The sequence below is a fragment of the Salvelinus fontinalis genome, chromosome 13 (assembly GCF_029448725.1).
Source record: "Salvelinus fontinalis isolate EN_2023a chromosome 13, ASM2944872v1, whole genome shotgun sequence".
Taxonomy (NCBI): domain Eukaryota; kingdom Metazoa; phylum Chordata; class Actinopteri; order Salmoniformes; family Salmonidae; genus Salvelinus; species Salvelinus fontinalis.
In genome coordinates, this window is record NC_074677.1 from 46563201 (window position 1) to 46581703 (window position 18503).

The following is an 18503-nucleotide window of genomic DNA, read 5'->3' on the forward strand; positions in this document are numbered from 1 at the left end:
TCTGTTTATTATCTTTTTATTTGTAAACATAAGAAATACAGCATGAACTTCATCCCATTCCATACTATTTCCCCACTTTTCCATTGTCATTTGAGTGACATTTGGTCAAAGTTCTTTTTGTTTTCACACATTCAGACAGACATATTATTCATGCTATGATACATCCTCCAAGAGCCGATCTTCGATTGTGCATTTATAAGTGACTGTTCCTTGGTGTTTCCCATCCCAAATCTACACTTCTAGATGCACACTTGAAGATCTGCTCTGGATGGACTCGTAACAGAATCGCAGAAAGTTTGAAACGCCACCCTTTTTCTTTACACACCAACGTAAGACAAAGAGTGCATCACAAATGACATTCTATATGGCCCTGGTCAAAAGTAATGCACTACACAGGGAATAGTATACTATTTGGGATACAACACAGGGGTTGATTGTGAATTGGTCACTACTCACTAGTGTCTCTCTCTGTCTCATAGTTGTTTGTGTTTGTCTGTCCCGTCCTGCCTCAGTAGAGAGACGTAGAGGCGTATGAAGGAGTAAGAGACTCCCAGAGAGCAGTACACGGATGTCACCAGCAGGGGCACGAAGGGCAGGGTATGCTGCCACGGCGACAGAGGGTAAACAACCTCACAGAGGATCTCTACGGCAACCAGGCCCAGGAGGTAGGTGGTTTCCAGAGGGTTAAGGAGGGAACCCCTGTAACAGAGTTAAGATCGTAGTGTAAACTCACACAGCTTGAAATGTTTCCACTTGTGTTGTTTCGATGGTGCAACTGGCTAGTACATTTTCAAACGGGCGGTCACATGTACCCGAGATCAATACTGGTAAGGACTTGTGAGCGAGGAAGCTATAATGTTAAGCAGCACACAGTGACACTGCTTATACCAAGATAGGAGCTAATTATGCTCTGTAAAAAAGCAGTGCTCTTAGACAGGACCCAAACGCAAAAGGTTTTGGTAAACATGAATATTAACTAAACTTATTTGCAGATTATCTCTTGATATACCTGACCAATATTGAAAACTCAATGCCTCCCCAAAAATATTTTCGGGAATACTCTAAAATCTTAGGATATAAACATGAACGTAGAAAAAACCCAAAATAATGGCAATAGGAAAAATAAAAACTCATGATCTACAGCAATTCTTGAAGTGGACCACAAACAACAAATATATAAAGATAACTTTATCCCATTACTCAACAATATGAAAGCAGATCTAATTTAATGGAACAATCTTCCCATACATTTTACAGGTAGAATAAACCTCTTCAGAATGGCATTGCTCCCAAAGTTTTTATATTTATTCTTGGTAATACCAAATATCCCACCAAAAACATCCTTTATTAAAAAAGTATAGCTCAGTCATAACAGACTTTATATTCCGGCAAATAAAACTCATAGAATAAAAATAAAACATTTTCCCATCTTCCTAAGTCTGAGGGTGGTTTTAACCTTCCAGACTTGGAATTGTATCAACACGCCACCCAAGGCTTTTACTTGCAACATAGTTAAAAGCACAAAAGACGAACAAAAGGTACATATTGAAGATGTGCACGCTCATCCCCAGAATCTTTTCACGTGTCTATTTTAGGATAAAGCTAAGAACATTAACAACTTCATAGTTAAGAACACTATAACAACATGGAAGAAAATAAAACGGTTTCTACAAGAACCAAAAGCACAACCCTATGGAACAATCCTTGAATAGCGTTTCAGAATTCACTGAAATTGGACCACATGGAAAACTAAAGGCATAGAAATGATTTGATTTGACATGGAAAACTAAAGGCATAGAAATTGTAAATGTCTTGGTAATAGGAAATACATGTATTTCCATGACAGAATTAAAAAGCAATTTGGACTGACCAATGTAGATATTTTCAAATACATGCAACTTAAAAGTTTGATATCACGGAATTCCGATTTGAAATCTTTTAGACATCAGAGTAATCTTGAGGGAATCCTATGAGTCAGAAAAGGATATTCAAATGATAGATAAGATATACAAAACCTTGCAGAGAGCCTATCCAACTGACAACCTCTTAGAAAAAAAATATAAACTTAAAAAGAACTGACATTGGCAGAAGATTGAGAGAATGTTGGAACATAACTAACCAAATTACTGTTAACTAAAATGTACGCTTAATCCAGTATAAACTAATTTATAGAATGTATTATACAAGAGACAAAATTCACAAATTCTACAGCACAACGACAGAGTCATGTCTTAAGTGTAAAACTATCAATGAGTCAATAATTTATGCCTTTGTGGAATGCTATGAAGTCCAAAAGTTGGCTGTCAGAAGTACTACAATGTAAATTAACTTTTAATCTGTCGGTCTCCATATTTCAAGACACAACATATGCGGATGCAGTGAGATACCCAATGGGTTGGAAACTACTTTTCTCGCCAATCATCTTGAAAAAACATATACTTAAAAACTGGAAAGGTCAAATGCTTTGTTATTTAAATGTTGAAAGGGCGTGGGTGATGGAGTGAAGCAAAATGGGACAGTTTGAGGCCTTGTGGCGGAAAGTGATGCGGGCGCTGGAAATGGGGGTGGGAGCAGGTGGGTCTGGGCAGGTGTGATGTCCTTGATGTTTGTGTGCATTTGTATGCTGTGGTTCTCAGATCCCAGAACTCACAAGGCATGCAGGGTTTGTTCTAGCACTTACACATCTGATTGAACTGTCAACTAATCATCAAGGACAGTGGTGTAAAGTACTTAAGTAAAAATACTTTAACTGGGCCCGAATGCATAAAAACATCTTAAGTGTCTCCTTTAAGGAATTATTTTTCCGTATACCGGGGGAAAATGTAAAAGGGTGTTATATAAAGCCCATCAAACATTTCCTTGGGTAAGGGCATCATTTAAGGGTTTTACGGTAGTTTGAAAGCATGTACAGCAGAAAAAGTATCATGGAGATGACCTGATTCCCTTAAATATATATCTTTGAGGAGATATTCATTATTTTGGGAGATAGCAAAATAGAACTCCTACACTTAAGACAGGAGAAACAAATAGATTCATAAGATAATAAAATACATTTCTTTGACTTACTTTTTCTCAACTTGTTTATATTAATTTCTGGCACGACAAGATAACTTACGGAGTAGGTAGCTAGCTAGCCAGCTAGCTTTGTAGCCATGCACCTTCCATTGTTTAGCTAAGTAGCTACCTAGCTAGCTAGGTGTTTTTCTTTTGAAAATAGGGCAGAGGACAGCAACATTTACCTCCATAAATGTTGTTTACATTGATCTCCATACTGAAAGAAGCACTTAAGGGACGTCATGGGCACCTACTACAACTTTTCACTTAATTTAAGGGGGACATTTGACTAAAAACTTTTTCCTTTAAAGTTAAGAAAACTTTATGGGTAAAGATAAAAAATAAAATGTACTTAAAATGTTTTATGGAACAGGGCTCTGTGCTTTACTATTTATATTTTTGACAACTTTTACTTCACTAGATTCCTAAAGAAAATAATGTCCTTTTCACAGCATACATTTTCCCTGACACCCAAAAGCGCTCATTAGATTTTGAATGCTTAGCAGGACATATCATTTATTATATATTTTTTTAAATGGTGCCATCTGGTTTGCTTAATACAAGGAATTTAAAATGATTTTTACTTTTATTTTTGATACTTATGAATATTTTAGCAATTACATTTACTCAAGTAGTATTTAAATGTATAATGATATAGTTAGTTGTCACCAGCTTGACATAGTGCATTTGGAAAGTATTCAGACCCCTTCACTTTTTCCACATTTTGTTATGTTACAGCCTTATTCTAAAATCGATAAAATAAAAAATGTTTCTCATCAATCTACACACAATACTCCATAATGAAAAAGTGATAACAGGTTTTTAGAAATGTTTGCACATTTATTAAAAATTAAAAACAGAAATACCTTATTTACATAAGTATTCAGACCCTTTTCTATGAGACTTGAAATTGAGCTCAGGTGCACCCTGTTTCCATTGATCATCCTTGAGATGTTTCTACAACTTGATTGGAGTCCACCTGTGGTAAATTCAATTGATTGGACATGATTTGGAAAGGCACACACCTGTCGATATAAGGTCCCACAGTTGACAGTGCATGTAAAAACCAAGCCATGAGGTCAAAGGAATTGTCCGTAGAGCTCCGAGACAGGATTGTGTTGAGGCACAGATCTGGGAAAGGGTACCAAAACATTTCTGCAGCATTGAAGGTCCCAAGAACACTGTGGCCTCCATCATTCTTAAATGGAAGAAGTTTGGAACCACCAAGACTCCTCCTAGAGCTGGCTGCCCGGCCAAACTGAGCAATCGGGGAAGAAGGGCCTTGGTCAGGGAGGTGACCAAGAATCCGATGGTCAATCTGACAGAGCTCCAGAATTCCTCTGTGGAGATGGGAGAACCTTCCAGAAGGACAAACATCTCTGCAGCACTCCACAAATCAGGCCTTTATCGAAGAGTGGCCAGACAGAAGCCACTCCTCAGTAAAAGGCACGACAACCCACTTGGAGTTTTTCAAAAGGCATATAAAGCACTCTCAGACTATGAGAAACAATATTCTCTGGTTTGATGAAACCAAGATTGAACTACTTGGCCTGAATGCCAAGCGTCACGTCTGGAGGAAACCTGGCACCATCCCTACGGTGAAGCATGGTGGTGGCAGCATCATGCTGTGGGGATGTTCTTCAGCGGCAGGGACTGGGAGACTAGTCAGGATCGAGGCAAAGATGAACGGAGCAAAGTACAGAGAGATCCTTGATGAAAACCTGCTTCAGAGCGCTCAGGACCTCAGACTAGGGCGAAGGTTAATCTTCCAACAGGACAACGACCCTAAGCACACAGTCAAGACAATGCAGGTGTGGCTTCGGGACAAGTCTCTGAATGTCCTTGAGTGGCCTAGCCAGAGCCCGGACTTTAACCTGATCAATGATCTCTGAAGAGACCTGAAAATAGCTGTGCAGCGACGCTCCCCATCCAACCTGACAGAGCTTGAGAGGATCTGCAGAGAAGACTGGGAGAAACTTCCCAAATACAGGTGTGCCAAGCTTGTAGCGACATACCCAAGAAGGAAGGAGGCTGTAATCGCTGCCAAAGGTGCTTCAACATAAATTTGTAAACATTTCTAAAAACCTGTTTTTGCTCTGTCATTATGGAGTATTTTGTATAGATTGATGAGGGGGAAAAAACTATTTAATCCATTTTAGAATAAGGCTTTAACGTAACAAAATGTGGGGGAAAATCAAGGGGGTCTGAATCCTTTCCGAATGCACTGTATGTATCAATACCACCCAAAATCGACTCTAACATGGAAGTTCAACCACCTGAACAGTTTCTTTAAGGAGGTGAAGCTGTAGAGCGTGAACAGCAGCATCAGCAGGACTTTGATGGGCAGCTCTGTGACAACAAAGATTGAGAAACAAACATTAAGATCCTAATCATACAATATGAAATTTCTAATTGCAAATAACAAAATGCCTTCTCAGAGGGAGCCCAAATGGCTCCAGTGGTGGCTAGTTGCAGAGGCTCTTTACCTGCTGCAGTGAAGAGAAGTGGAAACAGAGAGTAATGCCCTGTGGTGGTCAGCATCAGGAAGATCCCAGCATCCTCTCTGCTCTCAACTGCTAGTATGCTGCTCAAACAACAACACAAAACCCATTACAACAGGAAGAGTAGCTGTACAATAAAGACGTAACCAACTATGCCACAGAGTTGTATTCATTAGGCACCAAACGGAAGAACATTTACTGAAACAGGGAGGGACTACCAGAGATGTCCAATAAGAAAGCCCATTTTATTTTCATTTGCAAAACGTTTTGCTACAGTGTGCCCCAATGAATATGACCCAGTTGCTATCAACGGTTCAATGATAGCAGATTCTGATATCAGCAGTTCACCTGAAGGGCAGTATGGCCATGAGGATGGCCTTCTCGTGGACATGCCAGCCGAACATGAAGGAGCCCAGGGCACAGATCACCAGGCAGCGCAGGAACCCCCGGGCACCACGCGGACGACGCCAGATACTCAACACTGCAGGCTGAGGGGGGTGGGGGGTAGGAAGAGAGGGGGGTATATTAACTTTTAACCTTTTACTTACGGCTGGTGCACATTATCCAAAGCCATATATTAATTTCTAAATATATTCAGTACCAGTCAAAGGTTTGGACACACTTACTCATTCAACGTTTTTTCTTTATTTTTTAATATTTTCTACATTGTAGAATAATAGTGAAGACATCAAAATTATGAAATAACACATTTGGAATCATGTAGTGTCCAAAAATTGTTAATCAAATCAAAACATATTTTAGATTTTAGATTCTTGAAAGTAGACACCCTTTGCCTCGATGACAGTGTTGCACACTCTTGGCATTCTCTCAACCAGCTTCATGAGGTAGTCACCTGGAAAGCATTTCAATTAACAAGTGTGCCTTATTAAAAGTTAATTTGTGGAATTTCTTTCCTTCTTAATGCGTTTGAGCCAATCAGTTGTGATGTGACAAGGTAGGGGTGGTATACAGAAAATAGCCCAACTTTGTAAAAGACCAAGTCCATATTATGGCAAGAACTGCTCAAATAAGCAAAGAGAAATGACAGTCCATCATTAATTACTTTAAGACATGAAGGTCAGTCAAGCAGGAACATTTTAAGAACTTTGAAAGTTTCTTCAAGCGCAGTTGCAAAAACCATCAACCGCTATGATCAAACTGGCTCTCATGAGGACCGCCACAGGAAAGGAAGACCCAGAGTTACCTCTGCTGCAGAGGATAAGTTCAATAGAGTTACCTGCACCTCAGATTGCAGCCCAAATAAATGCTTCACAGAGTTCAAGTAACAGACACATGTCAACATCAACTGTTCAGAGAAGACTGCATGAATCAGGCCTTCATGGTCAAATTGCTGCAAAGAAACCAGTACTAAAGGACACCAATAAGAAGAAGAGACTTGCTTGGGCCAAGAAACACAAGCAATCGGCTGAGGAGCCTAAATTTGGGATTTTTGGTTCCAACTGCCATGTCTTTGTGAGACGCAGAGTAAGTGAACGGATGATCTCCGCATGTGTGGTTCCCAACGTGAAGCATGGAGGAGGAGGTGTGATGGTGCTTTACTGGTGATACTGTCTGTGATTTATTTAGAATTCAAGGCACACTTAACGAGCATGGCTACCACAGTATTCTGCAGCGATACGTCATCCCATCTGGTTTGCGCTTAGTGGGACTATTATTTGTTTTTCAACAGGAAAATTACCCAACACACCTCCAGGCTGTGTAAGGGCTGCAATCACAATCACCCGACCTCAACCCAATTTAGATGGTTTGGGATGATTTGGACCACAGAGTGAAGGAAAAGCAACCAACAAGTGCTCAACATATGTGGGAACTCCTTCAAGACTGTTGGAAAAGCATTCCAGGTGAAGCTGGTTGAGAAAATGCGAAGAGTGTGCAAAGCTGTCTTCAAGGCAAAAGGTGGCTTCTTTAAAGAATCTAAAATCAAAAATATATTTAGATTATTATAACACTTTTTGATTACTATGTGTTATTTCTTAGTTTTGATATCTTCACTATTCATTTAGAAAATAGTAAAAATAAAGAAAAACCATTGAATGTGTAGGTGTCAAAACATTTGACTGGTACTGTAGCTCTGATATTATCTGTTCAAAAACAACTGCAATATTACATGTACATACGGTAGATGAAGTTAGTTTAGTTGGGCTGGGGTTGGTGTCACGTCTGCTCCCGCTCTCCCCCCCTGGCGCTTGAGGGCGCCAGGCTGCACTGCATCACTCACTCCTATCATCTATTACGCACACCTGCCTTCCCTCATCACGCGCATCAGCGATATTGGACTCACCTGGACTCACCCATCTGTAAAATTCCTCCCCTATATTTGTCAGTTCCCTTGCTCTGTTCCCCGCTGCTGCATTAATTGTTTTTTGGTTTGTGTTACCTGTTTACTAACGCTGTTCCTGTCTCATTCCATGTCCGTTATATACAGTTGAATTCGGAAGTTTACATACACTTAGGTTGGAGTCATTAAAATTAGTTTTTCAACCACTACACAAATTTCTTGTTAACAAACTATAGTTTAGGCAAGTCGGTTAGGACATCTACTTTGTGCATTTCAAACAATTGTTTACCGACAGATTATTTCACATATAATTCACTGTATCACAATTACAGTGGGTCAGAAGTTTACATACACTAAGTTGACTGTGGCTTTAAACAACTTGGAAAATTCCAGAAAATTATGTCATGGCTTTAGAAGCTTCTGATAGGCTAATTTACATAATTTGAGTCAATTGGAGGTGTACCTGTGGATGTATTTCAAGGCCTACCTTCAACGCAGTGCCTCTTTGCTTGACATCATGGAAAAATGAAAAGATATCAGCCAAGACCAAAAAAACATTGTAGACCTTCACAAGTCTGGTTCATCCTTGGGAGCAATTTCCAAATGCCTGAAGGTACCACATTCATCTGTAAAAACAATAGTACGCAAGTATAAACACCATGGGACCACGCAGCCGTCATACCGCTCAGGAAGGAGACGCGTTCTGTCTCCTAGAGATTAACGTACTTTGGTGCGAAAAGTGCAAATCAATCCCAGGACAGCAGCAAAGGACCTTGTGAAGATGCTGGAGGAAACAGGTGCAAAAGTATCTATTTCCACAGTAAAACGAGTCCTATATCGACATAACCTGAAAGGACGCTCAGTAAGGAAGAAGCCACTGCTCCAAAACCGCCATAAAAAAAGCCAGACTACAGTTTGCAACTGCACATGAGGACAAAGATCGTACTTTTTGGAGAAATGTCCTCTGGTCTGATGAAACAAAAATAGAACTGTTTGGCCATAATGACCATTGTTATGTTTAGAGGAAAAAGGGGGAGGCTTGCAAGCCGAAGAACACCATCCCAACCGTGAAGCATGGGGGTGGCAGCATCATGTTGTGGGGGTGCTTCGCTGCAGGAGGGACTGGTGCACTTCACAAAATAGATGGCATCATGAGGTAGGAAAATTATGTGGATATATTGAAGTAACATCTCAAGACATCAGTCAGGAAGTTAAAGCTTGGTCACAAATGGGTCTTCCAAATGGACAATGACCCCAAACATACTTCCAAAGTTGTGGCAAAATGGCTTAAGGACATCAAAGTCAAGGTATTGGAAAGGCCATCAGAAAACCCTGACCTCAATCCTATAGAAAATTTGTGGGCAGAACTGAAAAAGCATGTGCGAGCAAGGAGGCCTACAAACCAGACTCAGTTACACCAGCTCTGTCAGGAGGAATTCCCCCAACTTATTGTTGAAAGCTTGTGGAAGACTACATGAAATGTTTGACCCAAGTTAAACATTTTAAAGGCAATGCTACCAAATACCAATTGATTGTATGTAAACTTCTGACCAACTGGGAATGTGATGAAAGAATTAAAAGCTGAAATAAATCATACTCTACTATTATTCTGACATTTCACATTCTTAAAATAAAGTGGTGATCCTAACTGACCTAAAACAGGGAATACTAGGATTAAATGACAGGAATTGTTAAAAACTGAGTTTAAATGTATTTGGCTAAGGTGTATTTAAACTTCCGACTTCAACTGTATTAAATGTTTTACACCCCGTACCTGCTTCATCTCTCCAATGTGACAGTTGGAACCAAAATTATTTTCCAATTGTTTCTTTCTGAACAGAACCATTATTATTTTTGTTCTGTTCCATTGGTCCGACTTGTAAAATAAAGTTCTGAAACCGGTCCCAACCACAAAAAAACAGGTTTATATGGTTCCTTTTTAAACCTTTGAAATCGTTATTAAATTACTTCCCCAATCAGTGCAGATAGAGAAGCTTGCTATTGGGCTACCTAGGCTATAGTTGTTTACATGCACGATGGTGTAGTGCGCGAGATGCGACTGGAATTTTGCGGATGGGGAGAGAGAGGGTGGAGGGGGAGGCTTGGGTTGAAGCGCTGGGCACCTTGTGATGACATGCATTATCTGAATTAGGCCCACACAATTATACCTACGGAGGAGCGGCTTCTATGGAGGAACTTTGAATGTCTTTGAACTTCCTAGAGTTGGCTTAACGTTGAGTTGGCTAGCTAGCTAACAAGCTTGTGTGTTCAGCGCGGCACCAGAATTAAAAACACATCTTACCTTTTAGTAGTTAATAAATCCAATGTGAAAAGTGATAACTATAGTATCTGTAACTAGAATTGAATACATTAATACATTCCTCTTTAAAGTAAAAAAAAATCTCTCCCTAATTTCTGAATCACCCTTGTAACATCAGCTTTGGAGGGTGCAGGTTGTCTACACATGCACACACACTGGCAAAGATTTTCAGCTAGCAGGCAGACACAGAAAATAGGTGCCTTATGTTTTTTGTGGGACTGAAAAAAATGCCTGGAATGTAAAATAATGTTATTAAACGGTTCCCATTCTTTTAAAAGAATGCTTCTGTTCCGGAACAGTATAGCTAGATCACTTTCGTTTCCGGTTCTAAATCTGTTCCTCGAAAAATGTCTACCAGTTTTTGATTCTGTTCCCTGAACTGGTTCCAACCCCTGGTCTTTAGTGGTGATTCTGAACAGGGCTGTAGAATTTTAGCCTGAGATGATGCTCACCATTATGGAGAGTAGAGTGCAGATGAGTGTGATGGAGGGAGAGACGGAGGGGAGGACAGAGTGCTGGAACTCCTGCACCAATCCACCAGTCATTGAGGCTTTGGGAAGCTTTGCCACATCCAACAGCTTCAGACGCACACCTGAGAAACACACCAGCCATTAAACCCCTGTTAAATCCCCTCAAATACCTTCAAACCGGTAATATTATTCCATGAATCGGTGACTTTCCAGCCCATAATAAATACAAATACTCTCCAGCCCATTAATAGGCTACTTTCTATCAATCCAAAATTCTCTGACAACCCCCTATTGAATTTGGCCTTTACTACTATATCCCATTGAAACACATTGAATAACACATTCCTAAATGTAAAAAAAGACAGTCCAATTTTCCCCCCAAAGAAACAAGGTATTGAAGTGTCTTGGAGATATAAGAAAGCTCAATAAAATATATATATATATTTTTTTACAGTATTTTACCTCTTTTTTTGGTTAAGCACAAAACTACCTCAATACTTCCATTCATTTTTAAAACTGGTACCGGTTACTTTCAGACGAGTCCCCTTTCCACAGTGGGGTCACATTAGTTTGTAGCCCAAATGGTTTGGACGCTACAAACAGAAGTTGACACATCGACGGTACCGACTTCAGATGAGTCCCCTGACACTTGTGTGGGTCGCAGAGCAAAACGGAGACCACCATTGTGTTCGTGAGTCATAACACTACAGACGTTTTTGTGAGAAGACCGATTTTCGAGATGTCCCATGGTCTGACGAACACCGCTCTAGCTCTGCCACCTTTCAACCGCAGATGCGGTGCGACATCTAAAGTTCGACATCGGCAGAAGTGCTGGATTGAGATGCATACAACGCTAAACATATCTCTAGCTTAAACTGACTGATCAAATATATATTACTTAGATTGACGCACCGGTGTGTCAATCGACTTTAGGGGGTTAAATCATGATGCGTAAGATTATATGGACAGGGAGGACCTGATCCTAGATCAGCACTCCTACTCTGAGACACTTTGTGAATACGGGCCCATACTGAAATCATAGAGAGAGTAAACAGTGCCTTACCCAGCACAGACAGAGCTTTATCCACCATGTTGTAGAGGGCCCAGACGTTAGGGGCCCAGTAGGCGTGGCACAGGCCCCTCTTAAAGGGGAAGAGTCTGGAAAGGACCTGGGGGAGCTGGCCCTGAGAGAGAAATTACAGTCACTAAACTATCCCTAAACTAATGCAAACAGAAAGAAAAACATGGTCATAAAAAACAAACACATTCATCATAAGGTACTCAATCAGCTTTCTGAATTCCCCTAGAGGCACCAAAACATCACATTTAAGATTTTAAGATTTCTTACACCTTACTGGTGGAACAAACTAAAAGCTGATTTACCTAACTCAGTAGAGACCAAAGGAATTTCCAGAGTTAGCCATCCCGGAGACCGAGTGCGTAACTCGTATGTCTAAAGTTTAGTAAAGACGTTAGGTACAGTGGGCCTTTTTGGGGCTTTATAAATTAAAACAGCAATGTATCAACTTATGTGAAATCAAAGAGGGCCAACCAACTTTCTGGTAGAGAATGCAGTGATGAGTACTAAAATTCACGCCTATAATAAACTGGATCTAACGGCTTTAACGAAGTGGCAATTGCGTTCATGCAGATGATGTCGCCATAGTCTAGCACCGATAGGAACATCGACCGAATAACTACTTTCTACTATTTAGCGAGAGCCAGTACCTAGTTCTATAGAAGCCCAATTTTATTCTCAGCTTCTTTACTAACTCATCAATATGCTTTTTAAAAAGACAGCTTTTTATCTATCCAGACGCCCAGAAATTTGTAAGCAGGGACACAATCAATATGTATATTATCCAAAGTATATATTTTTTGCGCTCCAGAGAACAACATATACAGTGGGGAGAACAAGTATGTGATACACTGTCGATTTTGCAGGTTTTCAAACTTACAAAGCATGTAGAGGTCTGTCATTTTTTATCATAGGTACACAAAAATCCAGAAAGTCACATTGTATGATTTTTAAGTAATTCATTTGCATTTTAGGCTTGTGTGCGTGTGGCTGCTCGGCCATGGAAACCAATTTCATGAATCTCCAGATGAACAGTTATTGTGCTGACGTTGCTTCCAGAGAAAGTTTGGAACTGTAGTGTTGTAACCGAGGACAGACGATTGTTACGCGCTACACACTTCAGCGGTCCCGTTCTGTGAGCTTGTGTGGCCTACCACTTCGTGGCTGAGCCGTCATTGCTTCTACTTTCCACTTCACAATAACAAAACTTACAGTTGACCGGGGCAGCTCTAGCAGAGCAGAAATTTGACAAACTGACTTGTCGGAAAGGTGGCATCCTATGACAATGCCACGTTGGAAGTCACTGAGCTCTTCAGTAAGGCCATTCTACTGCCAATAAAAGTAGAGACTCAGAGCTAGAAAATGGTATATCATACACTACAGTTGACTTCTTAGCGTTAGGGGTCAGAATTGTTATTTTAAATAACGTGCCCAACGTAAACGGACATTTTCTCTGGCCCAGATTGTAGAATATGCATATAATTTACAGATTAGGATAGAAAACACGCCAAAGTTTCCATAACTGTCAAAATATTGTCTGTGAGTATAACAATACTTATTCTGCAAGCGAAAACCTGAGAAAATGTAACCCGGAAGTGATATTTTTAAGAAATCTGTTTCCTGGCCCGTCTAACCTCCATTTAAAGGGGTATCAACCAGATTCCTTTTCCAATGGCTTCCTCAGGCTGTGACCAGGCTTTGACATAGTTTCAGGCTTTTATTTTGAACAATTAGCGACATTTTTCAAAAGTAGTCAGGTGTCCTCTGAATATTTCCTGCGTGCGAGAGAGGGGCACCCCATTTTCCTTTTGTCTCTTAATGGATAGGTTATGGTCCGGTTGAAATATTATCGATTATGTTTGTTAAAAACAACCTGAGGATTGATTATAAAAAACATTTGACATGTTTGTACGACCATTACGGATACCTTTTGGAATTTGTCGAACGGAACACGGCTTTGGATTTCTCAACATAATGCGCAACCCAAATGGCATTATTTTGTGATAAAAGTAATATTTATCAAACAAAAAGAACATTTGTTGTGTAACTGGGAGTCTCGTGAGTGGAAACATCCGAAGATTATCAAAGGTAAGCGATTAATTTTATTGCTTTTCTGACTTTCGTGACCATGCTAATTTGGGGCTAGCTGTTGTAGCATTGAAAGCTACACTCACAAAAGCTTGGATTTCTTTCTGCGTGAAAAATTGCGTTAATGCGAGCCTGACAGAGGTAAAAATAAACAGAAATGGTATCTACATCAGCATGCTCTGCTAGAATTCTGCTGTTGTACTGACAGAGTACCTACTGTACCATAGCAATGAACGGACCAAAGGACAGAGCGCAGACAGAGATCACGATAGATCCCAGAGCTACCAGACGAACAGGACTGAAACTGCTCCATCTCACAGAGCCATCTGAAGAAAACAAACAACAGAGAGTGAATAAACTGTATGGTTGGATACAAAACCTTTGATCAGTAAGTTTATTACAATCATATTATCTCATTATTCGGAATTAAATTCATTTTAAGGTGTCATCAACCAGTATTCACGCTTACTGTTACCCAGGTAACGTCTCTGGTGTTTCTCCTGAAAATGTTCCTTTTCTGTTTATCACCCAACAGCTAACTCTGAGTTACCCTGTGTAACCTGCTAGCTCTGGTGTTACCTCTGTTACCTGTGTTGTCCTCGGTGAAGCAGTAGCTCCGCAGCAGGAAGATCCCGTAGGCAGGAGAAATGTACAGGTAGATGTGTTTCAGGTTCAGGAGAACAGCGAAGAGCAACGCCCCCTCCAGGTGTCTGCCCTGCTCAACCAGAAATAATGTCATAAAATAGCTTCAAATGTCTGTATGAAAAGACAGTAATCCGCTTATTAATAAATCCCGCTACCCCCTCCTGCAAACCATCAAACAAGCAAAGCTTCAACACAGGACTAAGATCGAATCCTACTACACCGGCTCGGATGCTCGTCGGACGTGGCATTTTTTGCAAACTATCACGGATTACAAAGGGAAACCCAGCCGCAAGCTGCCCAGTGACACGAGCCTACCAGACGAGCTAAATGTCTAATATGCTCGTTTTGAGGCAAGCAACACTGAACCATGCATGTGATCACTCTCTACGTAGCTGATGTGAATAAGACCTTTAAACAGGTCAACATTCGCAAGGCCGCAGGGCCAGACGGATTACCAAGACGCGTACTCAGAGCATGCACTGACCAGGTGGCAAGTGTCTTCACTGACATTTTCAACCTTTCCCTGACCCAGTCTGTAATACCTAGATTTTTCAAGCAGACCACCATAGTCCCTCTGCCCAAGAACGCCAAGGCCACCTCTCTAAATGACTATCGTCCCGCAGCACTCACATCTGTAGCCATGAAATGCTTTGAAAGCCATGGCTCACATCAACACCATCATCCCAGACACCCTGGCCACACTCCAATTCACATACCCCCTCAACAAATCCACAGATGACGGAATCTCTTTTGCACTCCACATAGCCCTTTCCCACCTGTATAAAATGAACACCTACGTGAGAATGTTGTTCATTGACTACAGCTCAGCGTTCAACACCATAGTGCACTCCAAGCTCATCACTAAACTAAGGACCCTGGGACTGAACAACTCCCTCTACAAATGGATCTTGTCTTCCGGACAGGTACCCCCAGGTGGGGAGGGTAGGTAACAACACATCTGCCACGCTGACCCTCAACACGGGGGCCCCTTTAGGGGTGCGTTCTAAGTCCCCTCCTGTACTCCCTGTTCACCCACAACTGCAACACCATCATTAAGTTTGCCGACGACACGACGGTGGTAGGCCTGATCACCGACGACGATGAGACAGCCTATAGGTAGCAGGTCAGAGACCTCGCAGTGTGGTGTCAGGACAACAACCTCTCCCTCAATGTAAGCAAGACAAAGGAGCTGATCATCCTCAACTAACCGGTGCCCCCGCACATTGACTCTGCACCGGCACCCCCCTGTATATATTGCTATTTTTTACTGCTCTTCTTTAATTACTTGTTACTTTTATCTCTTATTCATGTTTTTTGAAACTGCACTGTCAGTTAGGGGCTCGTAAGTAAGCATTTCACTGTAAGGTCTACACCTGTTGTATTCGGCGCATGTGACTATTAAAATTTGATTCGAACTACAGGAAACGACGGGCAGATGACGCCCCCATTCACATCAACGAGGCTGTAGTGGAGCAGTTCGAGAGCTTTAAATTCCTCGGTGTATGCATCACTAAGGACCTATTATGGTCCAAACACACCAACACAGTCGTGAAGAGGGCACGACAACACCTCTTCCCCCTCAGGAGGCTGAAAAGATTTATCCTGGGCCCTCAGATGATCAAAAAGTTCTACAGCTGCACCATTTTGAGCATCTTGACTGGTTGCATCACCGCTTGGTTTGGCAACTGTTTGGCATCTGACCGTAAGGCACTACAGGGGGTAGTGCGTACGGCCCTGTACATCACTAGGGCCGAGCTCCCTGCCATTTATACTAGGCGGTGACAGAGGAAGGCCCCAAAAACTGTCAGACTCCAGCCACCCAAGACCGCTCTCTCTGCTACCGCACGGCAAGCAGTACCAGAGCGCCAAGTCTGGGACCAAAAGGCTCCTGAACAGCTTCTACCCCCAAGCCATAAGACTGCCGAACAGTTCATCAAATGGCCACCCGGAGTATTTGTATTGACCTTTTTTTGTTGCACAGACTCTCTTGGACTGGCTCTATGCACACTCACTGGACTCTACCCACACATACTTCACTGCCATCTAACACACACACACACACACACACACACACACACACACACACACACACACACACACACACACACACACACACACACACACACACACACACACACACACACACACACACACACACTTCACTGCCATCTTACACACACACACAGACACAGACACACAGACACACAGACACACACACACACACACACACACACACACACACACACACACACACACACACACACACACACACACACACACACACACACACACACACACACACAGCTGCTACTCTGTTGCGCTATCCTGATTGCCTAGTCACTTTTACCCCTGCCTACAGTGCCTTCAAAAAGTATTCACACCCTTTGACTTTTCCCACATTTTGTTGTTTACAAAGTGCGATTCAAATGGATTTAATTGTCCTTTTTTTGTCAATGATCTACACAAAATACTCTCTAATATCAAAGTGGAAGAAGAATTCTAACATTTGTAAAAAAAAAAATATAAAAAAAAAACGTAATGAAAAATAAAACACTAATATATCTTGATTAGATAAGTATTCAACCCCCTGAGTCAATACATGTTAGAATCACCTTTGGCAGCTATTACAGCTGTGAGTCTTTAATTTGCCCATTGTTCTTTAAATTCTTCAAGCTCTGGCAAGTCTATTTCCAGATTGTGCGATAGATTTTCTAGCAGATTTAGGATGACCATCCTACCCATGCTAGACTATGGAGCCGTAATTTATAGATGGCAGGTAACGGTGCTCTCGAGCGGCTAGATGTTATTTACCATTCGGCCATCAGATTTGCCACCAATGCTCTTTATAGGACACATCACTGCACTCTATACTCTGTAAAATGGTCATACCTGTTGCAAGACCCACTGGTTGATGCTTATTTATAAACCCTCTTAGGCCTCAATCCCCCCCATCTGAGATACTTACTGCAACCCTCATCCTCCACATACAACTGCCATTCTGCCAGTCACATTCTGTTAAATGTCCCCAAAGCACACACATTCTTGGGCCGCTCCTCTTTTCAGTTCCCTGCGGCTAGTGACTGGAACGAGCTGCAAAAAACACTCAAACTGGATCATCTTAACTCCATCTCCTCATTCAAAGACTCAATCATGGACACTCTTACTGACAGTTGTGGCTGCTTCGTGTTATGTATTGTTGTCACTACCTTCTCGCCCTTTGTGCTGTTGTCTGTGCCCAATAATTTGCACCATATTTTGTGCTGCTACCATGTTGTGCTACCATGTTGTTGTCATGTGCTGCTACCATACTGTTTTTTCATGTGTTGCTGCCTTGCTATGTTGTTGTCTTAGGTCTCTCTTTATGTAGTGTTGTGGTGTCTCTCTTGTCGTGATGTGTGTTTTGTCCTATATTTTTATTTTTCATTTTTAATCCCAGCAGGAGGCCTTTTGCCTTTTGGTAGGCCGTCATTGTAAATAAGAATTTGTTCTTAATTGACTTGCCTAGTTAAATAAAAATAAATTTAAAAAAGAACAAGTCAAAACTGTAACTCGGCTACTCAGGAACATTAATATTTTCTTGTCTTCTCTCCCCAATTTCATGGTATCCAATTGGTAGTTACAGTCTTGTCCCATCACTGCAACTCCCGTGCAGACTCGGGAGAGGCGAAGGTCGAAAGCCACGCGTCCTCCGAAACACAACCCAGCCAAGGTGAACAGCCAAGGTGCACAACCCAGCCTAGACGCACCAATGTGTCGGAGGAAAAACCGTACACCTGGCGACTGCGTCGACGTGCATTGCACCCGGCCTGCCACAGGAGTCGCTAGAGCGCGATGGGACAATAACATCCCTGCCGACCAAACCCTCCCCTAACCCGGAAGATGCTGGGCCAATTGTGCGCCGCCCCATGGGTCTCCCGGTCGCAGCCAGCTGCGAAAGAGCTTGGACTCCAACCAGGATCTCTAGTGACACAGCTAGCACTGCGATGTAGTACCTTACACCACTGCACCACTTATATTTTCTTCTTGGTAAGCAACTCCAGTGTAGATT

At 41.7% G+C, this 18503-nt stretch overlaps 1 protein-coding gene across 2 annotated transcripts in view; it reads right to left on the bottom strand.

The window, feature by feature from the left end:
* The window catches only part of alg8 (ALG8 alpha-1,3-glucosyltransferase), a 27639-nt gene continuing 9136 nt past the window's right edge, over nt 1–18503 (bottom strand). The window contains exons 6-13 of one of the 2 annotated variants that reach the window (XM_055943049.1): nt 14399–14525; nt 14033–14136; nt 11708–11828; nt 10627–10766; nt 5904–6043; nt 5541–5638; nt 5331–5403; nt 1–699 (exon numbers count right to left, since the gene is read on the bottom strand). In XM_055943049.1, the coding sequence (XP_055799024.1) occupies nt 474–699; nt 5331–5403; nt 5541–5638; nt 5904–6043; nt 10627–10766; nt 11708–11828; nt 14033–14136; nt 14399–14525 (1029 nt within the window). In that variant the 3' untranslated portion in view covers nt 1–473. Of the gene's footprint in view, nt 700–5330; nt 5404–5540; nt 5639–5903; nt 6044–10626; nt 10767–11707; nt 11829–14032; nt 14137–14389; nt 14526–18503 lie in introns of both variants that reach the window. The other variant, XM_055943048.1, reaches the window with a different exon arrangement.